The sequence below is a fragment of the Odocoileus virginianus genome, chromosome 14 (assembly GCF_023699985.2).
Source record: "Odocoileus virginianus isolate 20LAN1187 ecotype Illinois chromosome 14, Ovbor_1.2, whole genome shotgun sequence".
NCBI lineage: Eukaryota > Metazoa > Chordata > Mammalia > Artiodactyla > Cervidae > Odocoileus > Odocoileus virginianus.
In genome coordinates, this window is record NC_069687.1 from 55349501 (window position 1) to 55365751 (window position 16251).

General features: G+C 40.8%; 1 protein-coding gene across 11 annotated transcripts in view; it reads left to right on the forward strand.

Annotated features, from left to right (window-relative positions):
* The window catches only part of MAST4 (microtubule associated serine/threonine kinase family member 4), a 610376-nt gene that overhangs the window by 240083 nt on the left and 354042 nt on the right, over positions 1-16251 (forward strand). For 2 of the 11 annotated variants that reach the window (XM_070476774.1, XM_070476775.1), the window contains exon 1: positions 6713-6812. The exons of 8 other annotated variants lie outside the window; for them this stretch is intronic. In XM_070476774.1, coding sequence (XP_070332875.1) covers positions 6774-6812 — 39 coding nt within the window. In that variant the 5' untranslated portion in view covers positions 6713-6773. Of the gene's footprint in view, positions 1-6712; positions 6813-16251 lie in introns of those variants that run through there. One more of the 11 variants, XM_070476773.1, reaches the window with a different exon arrangement.

Here is a 16251-nt window from a genome sequence, read left to right on the forward strand (position 1 = left end):
ATGCCAGAAATAATTAGATTTTAAAAGGTGATGCGGACCTCAAAACGATATAGCTTTTCTTCATGCCTGTTATATTGTGGAAGTCACTGATTGCATACATTGTAACAGTCTTCAGGGTTACAGGCAGGATGGAAGATGGAGCTATATGCAGGAAGCATGGGATGCAGCATATTTCAGAGGCATATGCTTGCTACTGACCCTACCTGCAATTTTCGCTAAATGAAACATGTGTTTTGGAAAATGCCACTCTTTGGATAAATTCAGACTTTTGTGTATTATCAGTGGGAAGATGTGGATCCTCTCTTTCGTTTGAAAGTGAGAAAATTCCTCCTCCCCCTAGAAGGCATCAAGCCCTTTTGTTTCAGTCTCCTTGACAGGTTTACATTTTTTTTTTCCCCTTTGAGGAGAAAAAGACATACAGTATGAAGAGCGTTTTTTCAACTTTTGAGATTAAAACTTTATTTTCCAGCTTTACATGACCAATTTAAAATACAGGGCAAGGTAATTTGCAGTTTCAGTGTTTATTCCTGAGCATAATAGCTCCTGGGACTTTGTAGAAGGGAACCTATTTCTGGGTATCTTTTGGGCATTGATGACACTGGTGATCTGTATCACTTATATGTTACTTTAATGTTTCTGAAGATTAGGCTAATGCTGTAATGTTCCAGTATTGGACATGGGTGAAGATGAATGTCAACTGTAGCCAAGCATTTAACAGTTAACAGGAAGTCCGCAGCAGGCTTTTCAGCCCCCACGCTTCAGCACATCCCTGGTGTCAGAGCACTGCTTTCTCACTTGGGAGAGTCCTGATGAGGAGGCACTGCTGGGAAGCTGAGTTCCGCCCTCAACCTCTTGCACGACTTGGCCAGTCGAAGGAGCCTGAAACCAGGCAGGTAGCTGAGTGGCATGTGAAGCAGATGCTTGATGAGATGCTCATAGCCTGGAAGAGGAAGGGCGAGTTTGGAGCCATGGTTGTGCAGTCAGCAGAGGAGGGACCAGGTGCCCAGTGTGAGGGGCACGGACTGCTCCTGCCTGGGGGGCACTGGGACCCAGTTCCCCAGCAGTTTCCCAGCTTCCCAGCAGGTGGCCTCCTCCTCTTTGCAGTTCCCACTGCTAAGCCTGTGGTCACATCTTCATTTCACAAACTGAAGCTCAAAAAGTGGAGGGACTTTCCCCGGCTTCCAGGCTGTCTTGTTGGGGAGCGTGCCCCGGGCCACTGGCAGGGCACTTTCTTCCAAGGATGCTGGGAAGTCATGACTCCTGGAAAGTGGAAGGAAAAGCCAGGGTTGGAATTTCCCCTCCCTTCCAGCTTCTCATCAGTGCTCAGGACAGCCTTGCCCTGAGTCATTTCACCTGAAAGGAAAGAGTGATTTACCGAGTGCCTTCGATGGCAGATTCCAGAAAACTGAAGTGTGTCAGTCTGCAGACTGAAGAGCTTTGAAGAGCCCCCAAGTTCATGGGAATGTGTAGCATGCTGGCACTCTACAACTGCAAAGGGAGCCTTGGTTCTGTAGGATTGACTCTTTGTAAACAAATATATGCTATATTTAGAGCTGTATACTTCGGGAGCCAGAAGGGTGAAGAGTTGTGAGAGTGGGACCTTTGGAGGCCCAGGTGCATTGAGGAGAAACAGAGGCCACACCCCAGCACTATCCCCTGGCTGCTTTCCTCCTCCACCCAGCTCTTGCCAACAGGCATCGCTCTCTCTTCAGCCCTAAAGTAGCCGAGTTGTTGTTGTTAAGTCGCTCAGTTGTGTCTGGCTCTTTGCGATCCCATGAACTGCAGCACGCCAGGCCTGCCTGTCTGTCACCAATTCCTGGAGCTTGCTCAAACTCATGTCCGTTGAGTCAGTGATGCCATCCAACCATCTCTCCTCTGTCGTCCCCTTCTCCTTTGGCCTTTAGTCTTTACCAGCGTCAGGGTCTTTTCTAATGAGTTGGCTCTTCACACCTCCTCCTTTTGATTTTTAGAGACCTGTGGTCATGAATCTGGGATTCCACAAGCTCTTTCTGGTGTGTGCTGACCATGAATAGCTTAGAATATGGTCATTTTCATTTTGAAGCTAAAAAATTTGACACCCCTCATGCGTTCTTTTCACCTTGAAAACAGGTTTTTCTTCTATGTTTAAACGTTAAGAGGTAGTAGGGTTGTTAGGAACCCAAACTCGAGTCAGCCTGTCAGGATTGGTACCCTAGTTCTGCCCTTCCTTGACTGTGTAAGCTTTGGAAAGTTACTTAACCTCTCTGGTCAGTTCCCTTATCTGTATAACGGGGATGATAATATACCTAATTCATAGGGCTGTTGAAAGAATTAGATCAGATGACTTGTATAAGGTACTTCGAAGAGTGATTGTTACATACTGTGTGATCAGTATTTGTTGGCTGTTATTAGAAATAAAACATGGAGGAAAATAAAGTGCTGAAATTAAGAAGGATTGTAAATGTCAACACTGAAATGTATATTTTGAGTAAATCTCACAGCTGCATTCGTTACTGGTGTTCAGGGTCCTCTTTACCACTTAACCTGCCAGAGGAATAATAATCATCACGATAATAGATATTTTATATGCATTGTCATGAATGACCTGTTTCTTATTTGCAACTTTTTATGACCTTTATGTTACCTTTTTAAAATATGACATACGCATTGGCCACTGGCATTTATCTATGAGTAGAAAAAATAATCAATGAATGAATGAAGGAATTTATCCACTGGCTATATTGGATTTCCTCCTGAGTGAGCAGAGGCTATAAACCCTTGGTCGGTTGTCTCAAAGTAACAAGATGTTGTGGCTAATGCATTTTGTGGGTGTTTGTCTACCTTGCTAAGAAGTAGTAATGGCTACAAACACACACAAAAGCAAACATTAAGGACAAATCCCACCGCAGATTGTGGTGATGGTACTAGAAATCACATCCTGGGCACACCGGGAACTCTGGTGAGATGAGGAAGGAGGACTCTGCTCCCGCAGGCTGGTCTGGAGGGAGAAGCCCCCTACTTCACCAGGAAGAGATCCTCTACTCCCCTCCCTCATCACCTCCGTGGCTTTTGGGTAAGTGGTCCAGGAGCCAGAGGCTGAGAGCTGCCGGCAGAGAGTGAATTTAGCTGGTGGAATAGAGTGGGTCAAGTTAGGTTTGGAAACATCCCCCAGCTTTGGTTTTTAAAAAATTGCTCAGTGTTCCTCACCAAGGTTTCCGGGTGCAAGGTCAGTTGCTGAAGAGTGGGTAAAGTCAGAAGCTGCATTTACTCTAGAGAAACCAATGTGTCGGGAGGAGAGAGGTGTACCTTGGTTTTAAATTTGTGAGAAATATGTGACTGTAAATCACGCGACACATCTGTGTCCTAGCACCAGGTGACATTGCTGTGGGTGTCAGTGATCACAAAATCTCACTCTTTGTGAAAATTTGTACAACGAAACTCTTCCCACCCCTCCCCCTGATTTTTCTCCCCTGGGATTTGGTCTTGTTTTTGTTTCTGTGAGCCATTTATTATAACAATAAATAAAATTTAGATTTGGTCCTTATTACAGTATCCACAGATTTTGAGTATCCTATGAAGTAAATTATGCCTATGATAGTGTGTACATGAAGTGTACACATACAAATAATTTTTTTAAAAAATCAAGCACCACAAAGCCTCTGGCTTCAGATTATAATTAATGACAGAGCCTACCAAATTTTATTTGAATACACATGTAAAAGCCCTACACGTTGAGTTCGGTACTCTGTGAACTGACTCATAATAATATGAACAGATTCCACCAAGGTATAAAGTCGCAGGAAAAATGAGTTTATTAATGGAAATTAGGCTCACTCCTAATTATTACCTGTGAATAGTGTCATCATTTGAAGTTTTTATTGCATTTTAACACATGGCTTATCTTGATGAGAAAATATATAGCAAAGGGTAAATGTAGCAATTTTCCTTTTACTATTCCCTCAGCTAAGCCATTATTGCTTGATGTTATTTTTCAGCAGCCTTTCATTTTTGTCCTAAATGTTTTTGCCTCTGGCTGGTTTTATTTCTTTAAAATGTACGTGTATCACTTCTCAAAGTGATACATTTTGACAGGTAATCGATATTTTTTCATACTAGATTTGATGGTGCAATGGTCATAATCTTCATCGTAGACTTAGTTAATGGTTGGATCCTATCCTAGATTTTTATCTCAGAATATTCCTTTGTTAAGAAACATACTTTTCACCTTTAGCCAAGATCCCTTTTTATCAACCCCAGCCACCAAACAGGTCTAGCTGCCTAGCGCCTGCGATGCCCAGAGCCCACTTATCTGAGATACACATACCTGGCTTTGTCAGTGTCTCCTCGAAATGTCTTCTGATAGCACTTCCAACCATCTTACTCGATTGGTCACAGAAAAGATACTTCTGGGCTTTATATATAATTTTTTTTTCCTCCCGACATCCTATGATCTCTGCTTGAAGGGGAAAAGTCTTTCCCCTTCCTTTTCTTCAGTGGGAACTTGATGTCCTCTATCAGACCCCACTTTCTCTAGAAGGGCCAGCACAATGAAGATCACAGCTCTCAGATCACAAGCACATATAGGGACACCATTCTTGGCTTTTGCTTTTCCAAGTTCAGCTTCTTGGGTCATGATTTTTTTTTTTTCTTTTAAATTCAGTTAGGACTTTCTGATGCCTCTGTGGGCAGATAACAATGACATCTACAGTTGGTAAATATATTCTGACCTGCTGCCAAGGTACTTTGTCGAAGCCAGCACTTAAATTCAGGGAGCTGCTTAAGCTCTTCTCTCAGGAGGGTGAGTTGAGGGAGAAAGGGCAACATCTCATTCCTTTTGTTTTCATTGAGCAGAAAGGTCTTCCTTTTGCAGGAAAAGATTAAAGTACAGGTGGGCCTGTCAAGGATGGGAATCTGTTTCCAACCCCTTTGCAGATTTCTCCCACAGACAGCGCACCAGATTCCTCCATTCCAGACCCTAGACTTTTTCTTTTCATTTCTTCTCTGCCTTTTTTTTTTTTTTTTGTCCTTCAATTTAAACAAAAATGCATAGTATTTTTAAAAATCTATAAAAAAATTGTGCTAGAAGTTTGGGGGTATATTTTGGTTTGAGCAATGACCAGGTTGGTGCCTTTTCTTTCTTTTAGAGATGGCCTTACTCCACCCAAGAGCAAGAGCTAAAAAGTCTCTGGGGTTTGCTGCCTTTAAGTGGTATCCACTGAACATGCCTCAGTGGTAAAACACCCTGACACCTTTCTCCGTGGATGCTTCTGGGAGGGGTGGGTGGGTGGGAGGCCAGCATTTCTTGACAGAGTTTCTGTTTGTATGTCTAGAGATGTCTGCAAAGATGGTTTGGGAACATAAAATGCAATCAATTTTCCTCAGTGGTTAGATTCATAAATCCCTGAGCTTTTTTAATGACATAATCTAATCAATTGATAGCAAGCCTACCAGTGTGTTGACAGCCAGAAAGAGACAGAAAGCTAGTGTAATAGCAGGTGTCTGGGTAGGAACCACTTGTCATTTCTTCCCCACCCTCATGCTTAGAAATTGCTAGATACCTGCATTAGGTAAAAACCAGAAATTACTGATTTTTTGAAAATAAATTATGCATTATGCCTGCCTTCTTGACTATCTTTCTTTCAAGAAAAAAAGACTATCTAATGGATAAAGTGAAGAAGGAGGTAGTGCTGAGACAAACTACAAACTACAATATAGCCCTAGTATTTGCTTCTCAGGACTATACTGTGCTCCCAATTTAAATGTCTTTAGAAAAGAAATCAAGGGGGAATAATTTATTATAAATTGGTAGTATCAGATATTGTTACTCCTGTGCTAGGCCAGTAATGAAAACTTAATATGCATCTCTTGGTTGCTTTGAATTGAAATAAGATGAGGATGAGCGGAGTAAACAAGCTGAAACAGACTGTGAAATTGCACGTGATGGGTATCTTTTTCTTTTTAGTTGTTTATGGACTAAAAATAGGTTAATATTCCAACTAATGATGGGTCTTAAAATTTCTTCTCCCTTTTTACGTTTGAGTCAGTATGAACAGAGAAAGTTGTTATCATGAGGGAGATTAAAATCTGAACTGTATCTTTGGGCTAGGAATGGGCGGTGAGGTATTTATGTAAATAAATTGGCTTTGGCGCTGGGAGGGGAAAGGGTTCCTCCCCGCTGTAACTGGAGAGCCGCCGCCCTGAGCCCTCTGTTTTCAGGTTTTCCGGTGGCCTGTGTGTTCTATTACATTTTTTTTTTTTTTTCTCCTTTGATGCCATCAGAAAAGATGAGCGGCAGGAAGGTGGTGCTGCTTGGCTGGCCAGCTGTGCCCTAGTTTCTCACCGTCCCAATCAGCAGCTGCTGTTTGCAGAGGTGTCTGTCATCGCTGATTGACTTAGCTACTTTGACCTTATAGTTGCTTCCGAAGGGACTTGACCCGCGACCACTGCCGAAAGCTATTTTCTGGTCGCCTGGAATGCCAGGGCCAGTATTCTGAAGGAGTAGCGAAAGCCGGGTTCCCACGGTTTCTTATCTACTAGCAAGAGCCTCCTCTGCCTGGGTGGATGCTTTAGGTGTCTAAGCCCACTTGCTGCGCTTTCCCACCGAACTGCAAGCATCCGTGATCCCCGAAGTTGCTGGAGTGAATAGCTAAGCGGGACCAGCTGACTCAGGGCTCCAATCAGCTAGAGCGTGATGTAAGTGTTAGCAGCTGCCGGCTCTGAATTAGCGTGCCGAAGTAGCGGTAGTACAGCATGGCTAGACTGTTGTGAGAGGCTCAGAGAAAGCGGAGGGGGAGATGGATGAGTCCAGCATTCTAAGACGAAGAGGGCTCCAGGTAGGAGATCCTTCCGTTCTTGAAATGTAGCCTTGCCGGTGGCCAGCCGCGGAGGATTCCAAAGTTCCCTTTTCATTCTTTTTCTGGGCACAAATATGTGCACAGTTCTTAGTATCCACTTGGCAACGTGATACGCTAAGTCTCTCTTTACAGAACTCAGTGACACATCACAGGGTTCAATGAGAAAGGCTCTATTGTCAGAGACAATAGATCGGACATTTAGTTTGAGACTTTGTTGCTTGTTTGTTGTGTTTTTGGGGTTTTTTTTTTCCCCTGCTGGTTGTTCAAGAATAGTTAAATTGTGGCTGGCAGTGACAGCTGATGAGCCGGTTGGGCTTTCTGTCGAGAGTCTGGGAAGTCTGTTGAGGGTAGCAACTCTGTTCAGTTCTGGGAACACAGGACTCAGGTTTGTGTCAGACTCAGCCCTTGCGGCAGCAGCATCTGTCTGATTGCCTTGCAGATGTGTGCAGCTGTTGAGAGGTTTCTCCTGACAGTGAGATGAAAGTTTCTGCTAGCAGTTCAATCAGAGTTCCCTGTAATTTGTTTATGTTGAGATGAGGAAAGATATGTATCTTACCGCCTTGATTCTTTGTGTCCAAGTTTCTCTAATTAAATTACTTTGACTTTAGAATACAAATGTATTCCAAGTTAAAACTTGGCAGATCAGAAAACTTGGAAAAAACATCTGCTTGGCAGTTTGTAAGTTTCAGGACGCCAAAATATGAATATGTTCAAAATTAGTTTGTTTTAACTCCTTGTTAACTCTGTTCCGCCCCCCCCCCCCCATATATAAGGGGTAGTTTTCTCTGTGAAAGAATCTAATCATTAGCCATTGATAAACTCTCATTCATTATTTTTGAAGCTAAAACAAAAAGTGCTTGGGAAAACCCACTATACATTACATGTAGAAATGCCTTTCAATATTCCTTAATGGTCTTTGACTCACGTCCGGTGTAGCTGTCTGCTTTTTGTCTTAAATGTCAATTGCTAATACTAATATTATTCATATTACTCTAATACCATAATAATATTATAGATACACTAAAGGATTATTTGTAGGTAAACAAAAGAGGGATTAAAAAAGTTGGGGTTAAATGTCATCTATTGTTCCAGACCTAAGTAAACAGACTGCCTCTAATGATTTTCAGTGTGGTCATTGTTTTGAATGTACAGTGTGGTTAGTCACTGCTGTGGATTTCCTTTTCTTTGTTTGCATCACATCTATAAAGTTCTGGTAATGCACAGCTGTTTGTGTGGGTACATGTCCTTTTTGGAGTTGCTAGTTAAATATGGAAATGCTCTTTGTTAAAAAGGTGATAAACTCTATCAAACTCCTAATGGTCAGATTATTAGTATGTTGATGGCAATTCTCCTGAGAGTTTTCTCTCTGCTTTAATTCATTTTAGATCATTCAAAGTGTGTTTTTGATAGGAAACTCCTTTTTGTGATTAATTTCTGTAATATAGATTATCATAATTTCAGAGGATAATATTTAGATATATGGTGCTTTTAAGGGCATAGACTTTGTAGAACTTTTCATTTTAAACATTTTTGTGTCTCTTTAAAATAACCAAGCTATTTTCTACCTAAAATTTGCAACAAAACAAAGAAACCTTGCTGGTTAATATAGTACTTAGACTGTTAGATCTTCATGGCACTTAACATTCTTTTACTATGCCTGCCATACTCTACTATATAATAGTTAAAGAATGTCTGCTTTCTTCACATTGTGAGAAATAGTAATATAAAAGTGCTTAAAAGTTCTGCCATCTTGTAGTTACAACTTTATTTTGGCTTAAAAGAAAGATTGTTAATCTTTTACTCCCATTATACTCAGTATTTATTTTGAAAGACATGGCACATATAGGGTAGCTGTTTTAAGAAATTCCAATATTAGGAAACTTCTTACAAAATACCAGATGTAAGTATACATTTGTATCACAAAAGATGTCACTGTAGACTTCTTATGAACAACGCCACCTAGTGAATTTAGGAATTAAGTTAATTTTCAAATAAACACTATAGGAAACATTTCAACACACAAATGAAGTACCCTTGTAGTGAAGCTAGTCTGAGACCTACTTTTAGCATGCTTGATTCTGACTGTGTTGCTAGGTGATCTTGAGCAAGTCACAAACCCTCTTGGTGTCTGCGTATTCTTCTGTAACAGACATGCTATAACATGAATTTTGAGTGTACTAGACAGGAGATAAGCATAACTGAATTTTTTTAAGTCAGAGGCTATGTAATAAATATACTGTCATATATAAGTATTATGCTGTTGAAAGCAAAGATGAATTCCATTCTTTATAACATTCCACATCATTACTAGTGAGATGAAATAATTATATTTTTATTCCATAATTTGTTGTTTGAATCTATTTTTAATTTAGAAGAATTACCTGTAATAATTATTACTATTTATAGGGATCATATGACAGAATATATTATCTAATAATAAGAGATGAATAGATGCCTAGTGTTAGATACTTAGAATTGGAAGATTCATTCTTTAAATAACTTAAAGTCTAGTGTCAGAAATCTGGAGTATACGAATATTCTAATTTTCTAAAATTTGATTTTGCAAAAATGCAGAATGTGTTTAGTATAGAATAATACAGTATATGTTTAGAACCTGTTTTTATAAGTTCAGTACCTCTAGCTCTTAAAACACAGGCCTACTAAGGTGTTTATAAAATTTGGACTCTGAAAAATTATTTTTAGTCTGAACATATAATTTCTCAAGGCATGACTACTTCATAAAATGGCAACAAAACTTAGTTGTTCATCTTTAGTGACTGCACATTCCCATCTTTATTGTGGACTATGTTAATATTTCCAGTACTACTGGTAGCACTTCAGTCACTGCCTTCGAAATGAGAATGAGAGAAAGAGGCCCCAGTGGTTTCCCTGGTTAGAATCTGGGAAACTTTTCAGATTGCATCTCCAAACATGGGAAATTCTGATGGATGGATGGGCTTGGGCAGACCTTGGACTTGGGGCAGTTTGAATTTCTAGACAGGTCTAATTTGTCAAAGGATAACTGGCTCCTTTCGGTCCTAATATCCCTCAAACACGGGTCATATTTTTTAACTGTCAGGGAAATTAATTGTTTCAGTGATTTCTGTTATGTGTTTCCCTTTTATTTGTTTTAATGAAAGTGTCCCTATCCCTAATGTGATAGATCCCAAGGCTGGAGAAAAATGAACAACAAGCATCATTAAAGCAGGAAGGAGGCACTCTGGGGGAGGAGTATCCCAGAAAGGCTTCCTGGGAGCCCATTCCTGCCATTCTCTTGTGGTTTGCTTTGCTTGGTAACCTCTTGTTGATTTACCCCATCCCCAATTAAATCTGACCAGTTCCATCCACTGTCACATGTAGCTGGAATATTAAAATTTTTCTTTCGAATATGCTGTGGTCACCAACTAAATGTTTATAGACATCTAGATTTGTGTTTAGGTTTTTGTTTTGTTTGCTTTTCTTTTCCCTATGCCTTACCCCACCCCGCAGCCTTATTTGAAACAACAAAAACCTAATATTCTTACCTTGGCCTCGGTTCTGATTTTCCCCTGGCCTTTGTCCAGAATTCAACGTTAGAAGCAAGTGGACTCACATTCTGACTGGGTATCAAACTCCCTCTGTTGCTCGAATGTAGGTTGTTCAAGTCAGAGTGTCTGAGTGTCTCGTCTGTGTCAGCATTAATGTGGTTGCGGATGTGTTTATACTCTACCTGAACTTTAACAGAGGATCGTTACGTGGGAGTGCTGCTCTGTCCTTATTCATTTGAAGACTCTAGGTGGTTACAGGAAAGAAGTCTAGTTAGAGGATTATAATAGAATTACCTATGATAATTACACTTTGGGATAAGGTACTTTTGATATCCATAAGTTCCAGTAAGGCACAGAGATGACTTTGGGACAGAAAGAATCAAAACTATAAATGAACTTTTGGTAGGGATGGGTCCCTAATCAGTGAGACCAGTTGTGGCATATCTGAATGGTGTTTCTTATCCACTGAAGCAGCTGAATTTCTCCCTCTGAAATAGAGGTAGAACACTACAGTTTTGGTTTCCTGATTCACAGGGAGTAAGGATGGAGTGCCCTCAAAATCTCACATTCACTCAAAGTTCTATTTTGTACCCTAAGAATTGTTTTCTTAACTCTTTGCCTTCAAAATCCTGTCCCATCACCCACTGTCCAGACATGATGTATCCTGTCCTCCAATTCTCCCGGCTCATTAGGGGCCAAAGTGAATTATAATTCTTGCGTGAAATTTTCCATAATTACTGTGTTCCATTCTGAATCTTATCATTGTCATTGTTTTATTTATTTGCACACCTGATTCTATTGCATTATTTGATTATCTGTATCTTACATCAAAACTGTAAACCCAGCGAGGATTAGTGTCCAGTGACCATGAGTAGCTCTGTAACTTTGGACCAGCTTCTCCACCCCTCTATGTCCCCATCTTTAAAATGGAGATAATACATGCTTAAAGATGGAAGGTGGTTGTAAATCTTTAGCACAGCATCTGACTTGTAGCACTTATTCACTTCACCTTAGTTCACTGCCCTCTGGGTTGGCACAGAGCCTTGCATAGTGTAATTTTAAATAATTAACTATGGGAGTATCAGGTGGGGCTTGGGCAATGAAAAGATTGGGAGCATGAATTGGATAATTTGAGGAGAGTTTATAAAAAGGGATGCTCATAATATGATCATATTAGCTATTAATATAAAAGGTGTGGGTAGGGTATAAAGAAAGTTTAAGGGACTGGGAGCAATAGGAAGCCACTAGCTTCTCTAGATCTGAAGGAATGAGGGAGGGAGCAGTTATAGAACCTGGAGAGAGAGAGAGAAGGAATGTGACAGGTATCTTAAGTGAAGGGACACAGCCCATGGTGACTCTGCAGGGAGATAGACATCTCAACCTTATTTGCCTCCATCCTTCTGAATGCTTTCTGATGCTCCTTATTAGCAAAACCCAAGACAAACCAGAAGGGCACAGGAGCCCCTGGCTGTGGTCCATGCATCTAACCCCACAGCCCAGTATAGGGTAGATGGTCTGAGTTGGCAATCGAAGTACATGCAGTGTCTTTCCAGTGAGCCCATGTTCCACTGCCCCTTGCTCTTAGCACTTGCCCGTCAAAGGCAATGTTCAAGTTTCACAGCCACAGGTCCCTGGGGCCTGAGCTGAGTTCAAGCATTTGAACAGATTCAGAGCTGCTTTTTTTCTGCGAAAAGTCATGGCCCCCAACTGTTTCCCACTTTTGAATGGTGATGTCTTTCCTATCAGGCTCTTAATCCTCCTGGGAAAATGTTAGTCCTTCCCTCTCCACTTTAGTGTCTGATACACATGGGTTTCCTTCGAATCAGTCATGCAGTGTGCCTGCACTTCAGGTCCTGCTGTCTCAATTTTGAATCGCTCTGCCCTGCAGTACCTGGCTGAGAAGTGATGGGGGAGAACAGTAGCCCCAGAGACTTCTTACCATTCATCTCTTGGATTCCCTGAGCCCTGCCCTCTGGCAGATCCTAGCACACATAGACTGTCCATCTCTGCTGCTCTCCAAATCCCTTTACAGAATTACAACTTCACATTTTGTCCTTGACTTTTATGGAGGGTTGCTGAAAGAAATGGTTGTGAGAGAACATCTTTGTGCTTAAAAAAAAAAAAAACTCCCCTTGAAGCCTCACCGATTATATTATGTTTTGTCTGTTATATGAGGCCCACATGATCAACTGTCTTCGAGTTCCGTAGTCAGAAAGTTTCTTCCTGTCTAGGTAGACCAGTTAGCTTCTTTTAATCAATTATAACTGGCTTGGTCTTCATTTTTGTCTTAGCTGGTCAGGACAGGGTTTCATACTTAGTTGCAATAGTTTTGTAGATACTCATGAACCACCATTTCTTCACTGTCTAGGTCTTAGTTCCTTCTTTTCAAGAATTATGTGGTTTTATTTATCATATCTTTTGAAAATCTGAAGTTGCCTGAAAAGATTTCACAAAGTAAAGTACATTGCATGTAAAACACAATGAATAATGAATAATTTTAGAAGAAGACAAAAAAGACTAAAAGACCAAATTATCAGTAAGCTAGATAAAATACTAAAATTGAGAATTACACAAACTTACAAGTATCAGTATGCAAGTAGAGATCATTTTATTGTTGGTACCAGAGTCAAATATGGTGATGGAATTTACTTGAAGCTTACATTTGAAATAAATTATGTGTAATGATAGATTTTTAAAGTGTCTTGGTAATCATACATTTGCCTTGAAAGTAACCAAAAGCATGGAGATTGGCATCTAATTTGTGAAACACACAGGTTAGAAGACAACATTGCCATTAAAATCGTGCTTTTGACAAATGTTTAATGATATGGGCAAAAGGTTGACAATAATGTCAAGGAAAAGAATAGGTTACTATACTGTGTACTGTAACATATATAATGTATGTTGTTGTTATTGTTCAGTCGTCCACTCAATCATGTTCAATTCTTTAAGACCCCATGGACTGCAGCACACCAGTCTTCCCTTTCCTTCACCATCTCCTGGAGTTTGCCCAAGTTCATGTTCACTGCATTGGTGATGCTGTCCAGCCATCTCATCCTCTGACACTTGTTTCTCCTTCTGCCCTCAATCTTTCCCAGCATCAGGGAGTTTTCCAGTGAGTCATCTGTTCACATCAGATGACCAAAATACTGGAGCTTCAGCTTCAGCATCAGTCCTTCCAGTGAATATTCAGGACTAATTTCCTTTAGGATTTCCTTTAGGGTTGATCTCCCTGCTGTCCAAGGGACTTTCAGGCATCTTCTCCAGCACCATAGTTTGAAGGCATCATTCTTTGGCATTCTACAGTCCAACTCTCACAACCGTACATGACCACTGGGAAGCTTGGTGGTCTTGACTATAGCCATGGCCTTGACTATATGGACCTTTGTCAGCAGAGTAAATGTCTCTGCTTTTCAACACAGTGTCTTGGTTGGTCATCACTTTCCTGTCAAGAAGCAGTCATCTTCTGATTACATGGCTGCAGTCACCGTCTGCAGTGATTTTGGAGCCAAAGAAGAGGAGATCTGTCACTCCTTCCACCTTTGCCCCCTGTATATGCCATGAAGTAATGGGGACTAAGTACAAGAACAATGAGGCCAGATGCCATGATCTTAGTTTTTCGTATTTAATCATAAGCTGACCCTTTCACTCTCCTACTTCACCCTCATCAAGAGTCTCTTTAATTCCTCTTTGCTTTCTACCATTAGAGTGGTATCATCCGCATATCTGAGGTTGTTGTTTTTCCCACCTATCTTGATTCCCAGCTTGTAACTCATCCAGCCCATGTATGTGCTCCACATATAGGTTAAACAAACAGGGTGACAGCAGACAGCCCTGTTGTACTCCTTTCTCGATCTTGAACCAATCAGCTGTTCCATACAGGGTTTTAACTGTTGCTTCTTGACCCGCATAGAGGGTTCTCAGGAGACCGGTAAGATGGTCTGGTATTCCCATTGCTGTAAGAGCTTAGTTGATGAAACAGAGATGGATGTTTTTCTGAAATTCCCTTCCTTTCTGTATAATCCAGCAAATGTTGGTAATTTGATTTCTAGTTCCTCTTCCTTTTCTAAACTCAGCTCAAACATCTGGAAGTTCTTGGTTCGCATAATGCTGAAGCCTAGCATGCAAGATTTTAAGCATGACCTTATTAGCGTGGAAGATGAGTGCAATTGTCCGATGGTTAGCACATTCCTTGGTACTACCCTTCTTGGGGATTGGGATGAGTATTGACATACATTATCCTCTGGGCCAAAGCAGATAGTGTATGTGCAATTCTATAAACATGTCTGTGTGTGTGTGTAGGATAGCCCTATGGGACGAAAGGAAAGCACGTGTGTGGGTTTTGGAGTATTTAAGACCATCTTTGCCACTTCACTGTATGAGCCAGGCTAGTTAATTCTTTACCAGTAAAATACACTTATTTGTGGAATTGTTGAGGGTGAATTAAAATGAGGTATGAAAAGGCTAAAATATGTCTATCATATCTAACATTTATTAAGAACCTATTTTTTCCTCATTATCATCACCTAAAATAGTAGTAAGAAAGTATACTAAAATGTCAGCTCATTATATATTGATGGTGACACCATAAGAATTTTTTTACCTTTAACTCTTCTGTAGTAAGCATGTATTGCTTTTATAATCAGTTTAAAAAGTGGATTTAGGGGTCACTTTAATTTTTTTGCTTTATTGTCTAAGAAAAAAACTTTATTCCACTCAGTACCATCAATTAAAAGCTCTTAAAGGCTGTTTTGTATCTTGTGCATCCTTTTGAAATTGAGAAAAGTAAGTCAGTTCTGTGTGTTCCTTTGCTCCAAAACTTAGGACCATAGTTCAATGAGGCTGTACTTTTGAATCACCCGGAGAACTTTCTGAAGCCTGGGACCTCGGCGCAATCCGCATCAGTTGAATGAGCATCTCTTGAAGGTGTGCAGCCAGGCTTGAGACTCACTGCTCCTAAGGGGTCATGTGTTCAAGGAACTTCTAAGTCATGGCACATACCACTTCTGTATCCCCAAATGTAAGGTTTAACAACCTTCAAGATATCGGGGCCTTGCCTTCTTTCTTCCAGTGAGGCTGGGTTTTATTTTTATGGAGAGGTGCATAAAGCGGGTGTGCACTCATTGTATTTGTCTCTTGACTTCTCAAGTAACGGCAAAGGTAGTCATGTGAGAGCCCAAATTATTAACTAACCCACCTTGGGGGACAATTCTTACAGTGTTGTGGCTGGAGGCAGCCCCGGATCATTACCCCTAAAGGATCCAGGGCACTGGTGGTATCCAGGTGCAGTTTGACATTTTTTTTTTCAGATTGCTGGCACATGCTCCATGGTTTTGCAATAGGAAACTACCTCCAGGGCATGGTGAGACAGTTGCGTTGCCCCTTGAAGTGTTCTAATGTAGAGATAGCAAGCGCTTGTGATTTATCATAGGCCTTATCGTAGATACTCTTCCTTAAGGTACATGCTTGAGTTCTCAAAATATTTGCTATTTTACTTAGATTGTGAATGTGAATGCTTTTGTTTTGAGCAGTCAAGAAAAACTCCATTCTCTGCCTTCCTTTAAATTAATGTATGACAGTGTTTATCGTAACAGCAGCAGCAACATATATTGAACAGGTTTGTGTCAGAGAACTGAGTGCTGTGTCTTAAATGTGCACAGTTGCACCTTTATCATCAGACTCTACCAGTCCAGAAATGAGTGGAGTATGGTACTGACCTGTGAGGGGTGTATAGTGTGGTGGGGGAGAGAGAGCAATTTCTGTAACAGCAGGTACCATAACCGATGTCAGTTGCAGTGCATGGACACTGGAGGTAGCTGGTGCCCCCACTGTTGCAGGAAGCTGAGAAGGCTATGTGTCTATGGGGCTGTTTCTGCCAGATGATGTAGAGT